This window comes from Montipora capricornis, chromosome 3 (genome assembly GCF_036669925.1).
Source record: "Montipora capricornis isolate CH-2021 chromosome 3, ASM3666992v2, whole genome shotgun sequence".
Lineage (NCBI taxonomy): Eukaryota > Metazoa > Cnidaria > Anthozoa > Scleractinia > Acroporidae > Montipora > Montipora capricornis.
Window position 1 is genome coordinate 49,728,490 of NC_090885.1, and position 8,123 is coordinate 49,736,612.

The 8,123-nt window shown below is 38.9% G+C and overlaps 1 protein-coding gene across 1 annotated transcript in view; it reads right to left on the bottom strand.

The window, feature by feature from the left end:
- Positions 1–1,639: 1,639 nt before the first annotated feature.
- LOC138043328 (neuropeptide FF receptor 2-like) overlaps positions 1,640–8,123 on the bottom strand; it is a 7,441-nt gene continuing 957 nt past the window's right edge. The window contains exon 2 of the mRNA XM_068889562.1: positions 1,640–4,208. Coding sequence (XP_068745663.1) covers positions 3,203–4,159 — 957 coding nt within the window. The 5' untranslated portion in view covers positions 4,160–4,208 and the 3' untranslated portion in view covers positions 1,640–3,202. The remainder of the gene's footprint in view (positions 4,209–8,123) is intronic.

Genomic DNA, 8,123 nt, shown 5'->3' on the forward strand with positions numbered 1-8,123 from the left:
GGATGTCACGCGTGACATCCAAAAAACTTCTGCGAAGGAGACTACCATCTTAAATGATTGTGATGTATCGGGGTTACTATGCCCTATTGTTCCAGAACAAACGTTCTTTGTGTCAGAACAATAGGGTAACCACGATACGTCACAATTATTCAAGATAGCGGCGCCCGGGAAATTTGAAAGCCAAAATTACAGCGAGCGTTTTTGTTTGAACAATTTTAATTGTAAACATTATGTTCTGTGGTTTAAAGTTATTTTGTTGTTTTACTGGAGGTTCCCTTTAAAAAAAGAAATATATAGCGTTTCGTTTCCGGAATAGTAAGGGCGGGAGAAAAGATAAAATATGTTGATTCAGCTCATTCGAATTACTACTCACTAGGTCTTGGAAATCATGGAACGCGATAACTTTGGATTTTTCAACAGTCTATCGCTTCAGTCTAACCCAAAATCATTCAGGTATCACTTTGTATTGATTTGATTTTAGATAATATTTTCTTATTTTAGTTGACTGTATACTCTATACACTAGTTATTTGTATACCTGTTCGTTCTACGATGTATTGTTTGTCAAACACAATTGAATACTTTAGCTTTCTCTACTTTTTCTCTCTTTTATACAAATTTAAGCACTGCTCGCCTCGACTAGCTATTGCTAACTGCGAGCAGTGCAGATTGAAAATGTATCACATAATGAAATTCTACAATAAACGGAATAAACGGAAACGGAATTTGTGATCCATTTCCATTGCTTTTGCGTTGGTCACGTTTATAGATAGATGTTTAGATGTTTGGGTATTCACGGTTTCAGCGGTGTTCGTGTGAGAGCGAGCGGAAGCGAGACTTTCAGGTCACATTCGATTACATTGAGAGAAGAATATAAAGAGATTACGCGCGTGAAATGTGAAAAGTAAATAATGAGTTCCTATCCAGAATTTACGTTTTTCTCAGAAGAAGAGAAACTACAGTTGTTGAATGGAAGCTGCCCTCGATAGTTTCCCACATTTCCGGTTGTTACTTCGATTAACACTGCTATTAGTTTTTCACACGTTTTTTTTGTGACCTAAATTTCTAATTTTGTAGTTGCTTAGGTCTCACGTTTCTTGCGTGTTGTAATGAAATAATTAGTCGTTTCCCTTTAAGAGTAACTTAATTGTATCTTGTCCTCACAACACGAGTCACTCCTTTTATCATCTGGACGGCAAGAGATCATCTTTAACGAATCAATATTCAAGGAATCATTGGACATCTCGTAGATTAAAGTAAGTTGAAAACTATCCAGGTTTGTGTACATCGTTTCGTTAAAGTGCCTTTTATTTGTTCTTTATTCGATTTTCGTGATTCGTGATTAGCCTTAGATCACAGTTTAGAATGTTATTTTGGTAGTTTTCTGTTTCTTGTATGTTCAAGCTACAATCCTGGACAAAATTGTTGACACTTTTTCTATTCATCTCTCCATATGAAAACACATTTCTTCCAATGACATAAATCTGCCATTTACGAACACCCTTCCCCTCCCCCTTCCAAAGCAATGTGGTTTGATACTAAGGTTATTTGCGATTCTTGTAAACAACTTTGCTTTGGGTCTGGAAGAGGGAGGGGGTAGTTTAGGGCTTTTATTGTAGTTATTGTCTAATGGACTCAACTTGAGGTATTTCTCAACTACTTTTGTCCAAGGTTGTGGTTTGAACCACATACGAAGACAGAAGAATACACGGCTTAATTAAGGAATTCACGTTCATAAACGTTCTATTTCCTGTTTTGAGTCGAAGAGTTTTTCATTGCTACAACAAGTTATAGGAAATTCCGAAATAAACTGTGGGTATTGAAATATTAGTCTCTGTTCTATTACACTGTGGGTTGACTTGGTTCACGAATATAACACTACCTCGTCCCCTGCAAACACATCCATATGCTATATTGTGCCTTTCCATAGTATTCACGATGAAAATAGGCCAGACAAATCTCAAACTACTCGAAAAAAAGCAAAGAAAACAGTCGAGAATCAAGAAATCACACAGTCCTTCGATATGAACAAACACCGCTAAGACGCAAACTCTAGTTTGATTGGCCACTACACCTCACTGTGTAAATAGTTTATCCTGAAGTCAAAATAACTCAGTGCCAACTGTTTTTGTGTAATATGCACTACAGGCAACCCAGTTTACGCCTACGGGGGTCGTCACGTAGGTTCGATTCCTGCAAAGGGGTACTCAAGTTCTTTCCGATTACCTTCGAGTCAACATCGAAAAGGTACATCTCTTTGTTATTGCTGTAAACAGTTGGTTCGCTCTTGGACTAGAAGGGACTCCTCCTGATGTTTATATGAGCATTAACCATGCTCCTCCAGCTCGGCGCAGGTCGGCTGTGATTGTCAAATTGTGCTGGCGTTTCGATTTTCTCTATTCCCAATTGAGAACTTGCGGAGCAAGGATAGCACAGTCGGTTAGTGCGCGACCTTGGTGCAAGAGGTCCTCAGTTCGATTCTCGGATCTCACATCCTTTTTTCGACTTCTTTCCTGTCAGTGTTGCTCAAGTAGCTTTAAATACTCGTAAAACGGAGCACTGATGGTGAGGGGGAAGTAAAATGAGCGCACCGTCGGCCTCAGGTTTGTTAGTTGAATTACTAGATAGATTAAGCACCGCGTATTTCTTTCCCACGAACGGCAGGGAGGGTCACGTGACCTGACATTTCCCGCGGTTGCCGTTTGCCGGCCGCCGTTTCTTCTCGAAGTGGACATTTTTCCCGTTTGTAGGGAAGGCCAAAACGTGAGTATTTGTAGCCCATTTTTACCGAATATTTCTCCATTTTGATCACTTGCTTTTATAGCAAAGCATCGTTTATCATCCTACTTCTACATGAACTGCTTATAAAGCTAAAAGAGTTTCAAATTCAAGCGGAAAATACATATCTGTATCCATTTTTTCTAATCGCAGTGAATGGCGACCGAGAACATTTGCCTTAGGAAAATTAAGAAATATGGGCCTGGCCTGTACTGAACTGTAACTCTATTTCAGCTAATATTTTAAACAAGTTGAAAAAGTTTCTCTTTGAACGAACATTTAGTTAATACCGTGTCGTCGGAAAGCTTAAACAGAACGGCAAACAACAAACGGCTAGCCGACGTTCAGCGTTCGCCGTTTTTGCGGTGCTTAATCTAACTACTGTTACGATTTATCGACGCTAAATATAGTTGCTTTACTTAACTTTACTTTTTGCTATTTCCAAAGTGGTCACTTGTACTACTGTTACCCAGGGCTTGAGGATCCAGAGATGCTGTCATGCGTGTTACACAATTCATCTGGAGAGACTGGCGTTGTGGTTCAGTACTCTTATGACACCTGATTAGGGCGGTATTCCGAAACTCTTGCATTCTTAAGGTATAAACTATAGGATTTACAAAGGAATTGGCGTAGTACAAGACATCTACGGACTGGCGGATATTAAATAAGGCTTTTTTGGATAGTGTGTTGAATCCTCTTACACCGAGGACAGCGTATAAAAACCAGGGAAGAATGGAAAGTGTGCTGAGAGCAGTGACAACGAATAACGTGGCTGTCAATTTCCTGTCGGAGGCCCCTGCCCCAGATAGATGTGGAGGGGCATTTCTTTTGACATTAAAGATAATAAATATATAGGATACTATAACGGTCGAAAGGACAATTATAATGAGAGACGCCCAAACGATTTCGGAGGCTCTTAAGTTAGTAAAGCGTAACGCAGCGTCTGCAGACGCCGGGACAAGAGCTAATAGCCAAATGCAAACAACGGTCTTTAAATAAACCCAGTTCATCATTCGAGAATGTCTGAGAGGAAATAAAGTTGCATGAAGGCGTTCCAACGACAGCAAGGCAAGATTAAGCAGGGAGCAATTTGTAAAAGTGTTCTCAAAGAACATGACTGTGAACTTTTTCCAACTGAATCCACTTTCAGGTTTAAAGGTTAGCGTATGGTAAATATGCATGGGCCCTGACACAGCTCCCACCAGCAAATCAGCCACAGCCAGGTTTATGATCAGGTACGTAGTGCACTTGCGCAGATGGTGATTTCTTGCAAAGGTGATGACAGTGAAGCCGTTTATAAGAAATACGACGACAAATTCAGAGATGTAAACTGCAAGCCATAACCTTGTCGAAGGATCATGTTTCCCTGTTTCATTCGGCATTCTCAAGCTAAGCCATATTCCAATTGTCTGGCGTTGTCTCTTGTTTGTTCTAATAAGTTGACAAATCAAAAGATTAAATTTGCTGAAAAAGAAATCTCCAAGTCTCCCTTTTTTAGCCGGGGCCGAAATTTTCAATTGGTTTTATCGGTACGAGTGACTGGCGTCTTTTAATAACAGTTACTGAGACGGCAACGTTCCATCCCGTTTACGTCGTACAATGTGGATGAATTTAAAATAAATTGATGTGAGCGGTTTCAGAGTAAAAATAGAGACTATAGGGCTCACAGTTTTACGCTCACGTTGTCGTCAAAACCTCGAAATTGGTGATTTCTTGTTGTTACGCAGTGTACCCCAAAAATATGTGCTAAAATGCGTGCTGCAAATGCAGCACGAACTTTTTTTGTGGCGTTGCCGTTGACGTGGCAGGTGGAAATTTGCGTTTTTCTACAAATCCAGGAAACTTGTTTTATTGTAGTTTATTTCTTGCGTGTTTTCTACGGATATCTACCTAGAAAATTGTCAAAAGCGAGAGACACTGTACGGTGGCCCACAAGTGCCAGGCTGCAAAGTGAAGAGTTGCCGCTAATGAAGTAAAGTTGCTGCAAATTAACGTTTCTACAAATTTAAAATAGTTGTTGCAAATTAAAACACCAAGAGTATGCGCGCGCACTTAAGGAAGGACAGGCACAAAACACAGGTCACAGGTCACAGGTCCCATTCACAGGTCATTGTTTTATCAATACAAAAACAACCGTAACTGTTTACAAATGCTAACATTAGGCCTAATTTGGCCTAAGGTTAGCTTTAATGGATGTTTAACTACTTTCTGTATTGTTAAAACAATGACCTGTGACAAGCCTTTTGTACCTGCCCTTCCTTCAGTGCGCGCGTATACATTTGATGTTTTAATTTACAGCAAAAATATTTTAATTGCAGCAACTCGTTTTGTAAATTTGCAGAAACTATTGTGAATTTGCTTGCGGCAACTTTATTTTATTTGCAGCAACTGCTTTATTTGCAGCTTGTCCCTTGTTGGCCACCGTAGGAATGCGAGATATTGCATGGATTTATAACAAGCAATATTTTAAAGGAGCTCTGAATCGTCTCCATTTCACTTTCCAGCAATAATTAATGGAGGTCACCGAGTTCGTTACCCCGGAGCCACCTATATTTACTAGGTTGCCAAACACAGTCGGAATCTTCGTTTTGTTTCGTCGACTTTTAATTACTTTGTTTAAGTTGTGTCTTTGTGGGTAGAGTCATCTGGTGGACACATTAGAATATTTAATTAACCTGCAATGGCGTCGAAAGTAATTGTAACTCGAATGTCGTTTTAGTGGATCTTTAAGGAAATTATACCCTTATGGAGCCCTAGAATGGAACTTCAATTGGATAAACAAGACAGGCGGGGAAAAATAAATATCTGGCCCCGGGTTGCTCAAAGCACGGTTAGCGCTAACCAGCATTAAATACCTTGGAAACCTATCCTTTTGATACTTCTTAACCAACGGTTAGCGCTAACTAGGCTTTGAGCAACTGGCCCATGGAATCTTAAAAGCGACGAGTAATGGTCTTCGACAACAATTGCATCTTTCGCCGTAGTATATCACAAAGTGAGCTTTATTTCTAATATTATTTTACGAACCTTGCTGTTATGTACAACACCGAAACCAAATGGCAAATTCTATATGAGTGTAAAAGGAATTGAACGCCTTGAAGCCATCACGGTGTTTACTGAAGTCGCATCTCAGTTAGCTGGCAATTTACATTTAATTTACTTCTCTCTGCACAGTTTTAAGGTAAACAAATTAATTGAAAATGTGACAGTGAAGAATTATTGGAAAGAAAGCTTGTTGTCTATTTTGTGCTTTGTTATTCACGGAAAAGGTTCTTCCAAAAAGGGTTTGATCTGAAGTTTATTTAATCACAGATTGTGTTTCTTGTTTCCACGCACGCAATTAAAATAGGTTTTTTTTTTGTTTGTTTCAATAAATTTTACGCTGGAAAAGGCTTTTGTGACACTTTTCGTCCAAATAAACGGCCAAAAATAAAGCTTTTTAACGACCTTTTTAAGTGGAATATTTTTTCTACTTTAATATTATCTGTCAAAAATTTGCATAATAAGCTTGAAATAAACACACTCAAGAAATTTAGTTGCATTTACCTCTTCGTCTAGTTCTCGTTAACATTGTACTTTCTTCAGGTAATAAAACAATTTGAAATCTGACTAATTCTTGTTGGTCAAGAATTATTTAAAAGAAAGCTTGTTGTCGATTTTTTGCCTCATTACTGAAAGAAATGGTTCTTCAGTAAAGGGATGGATCAAGATTGCTTCAGACAAGACTGCTTCCCGACCCAACATTGCGTCCCGACTCAACAGATGAAATGTAAATATTTAGTTAAATATTACAACAAAATTAAAAAAGGAGAGACGGAAGTGTCCTAGCTAAAACGTACGTTGTTAAAGAGGCTCTGAAAGCGACGAAGGATCAACTTTCTTCCCTGCAGTTCATTCAATGTAAACAAGAACCTTGACACAAGGTCATCACGTGCACCCTTGTGGTTGCCTAGCACGTGGTCAATTTCTTCCTTTTGACATAACATCGTGACCTTCCCTTGATCCATAGGAGTCAGAGACGAGACTGCAGAAATTTTAGCGTCCCTTAGAAAATGGTGACCTTTTCATTGACTGCTTTGAGTTCGTTTCTTATGCCTCAGATACTGGAAGAGTATTAACCTTTTATCGTTTCGTTTTGCCTTTAGCAAGCTCCATGCAATTGTCAATGCAAATATCAAAATAAACGATCGTTTTTACCCCATCGTATGTGGATTGAAAGCCATTTTTAGTTGTATTAACGAGAGTAACTTTTGAAGTTTTTTTTTTTTTCTGCTGGAACTTATTTTTGCGGATCAAGTACCATCCGCAAAATCCGCAAAAATTAAACCCCGCAAAATAAAAGTGCTAACCCGGTAACTCCCAGCTTTTGCGATACTATTTGCTGCAAACGTAAAACCAAAAAAATTTTACCTGTCATCAGATTAGACTGAAAAGAAGAGGAATTATGAAGCGGAACTGAAACAATATGTTCAGTCCTTCCTTAGTGTTTGGCATAAACGTTTGCTTAGTGCAAACATGCATGCATGACATGCAGGAAAGCGTCCGTCACAGCAATTTGCAGTTAGTTTTTTTGCAGACCATTTCACTTAAAGGGGCTATGTCACGTTATTTTAGGGTGTTGCGGGGAAATCTTTAGTTAATCACGAGTTAACTCGAAAATGGTAATGAGGAATTCCTTTACCGATAAAATTATCGTTACATCACAAACTAAATGATTCTGAGAAAAAAGACGACCGTTATCCAGGCGATTTCTCATAATCTTGAAAAAATTCGTGCCGACCTTTCTCAAGATTACCTAAATGTAATGCACCTATCAATGTTAAGGCCGAGTCCATTTATGTCACCCGTGCTTCTCTTTCCTTTTGCAGTATTTCTTTTATGTTGTTCAACAGTTTTAAGTTGTTATTGCAATGTTTCATTCTCCTATTTGGGCATTTTGCAAATTATGGAATTATATCATTTTGCGTGACATAGCCCCTTTAAAGAAGAAACGAGTGAGTTTCACTCACGAGCGTGTCTTTTTATCTATAGACTGAATTTATTACCAAAGCTTAAAAAAATAAAAGACCTCAAAATGGAACAGGACATTACAAAATAATTAAACGTGAGAACGTGTGAGGCAAAGAGCCTTTGCTGGCACGACGTCTGGGTGACCCTTAAAATGGTCTTAATGACCCCCCACTTGAAAAAATTAACTGGAACGCTGCAGTTCAATACTACCCAACTCAGTGGCTTCTGTTTTTGTGTAACACGTACCACAGGCAACCCAGTGTACGCTCACGGAGAGTCTAGTCTCACATGTGAAAGATAAAAGCAATATCCTCACTGCATGCGGTAAAGGTATGA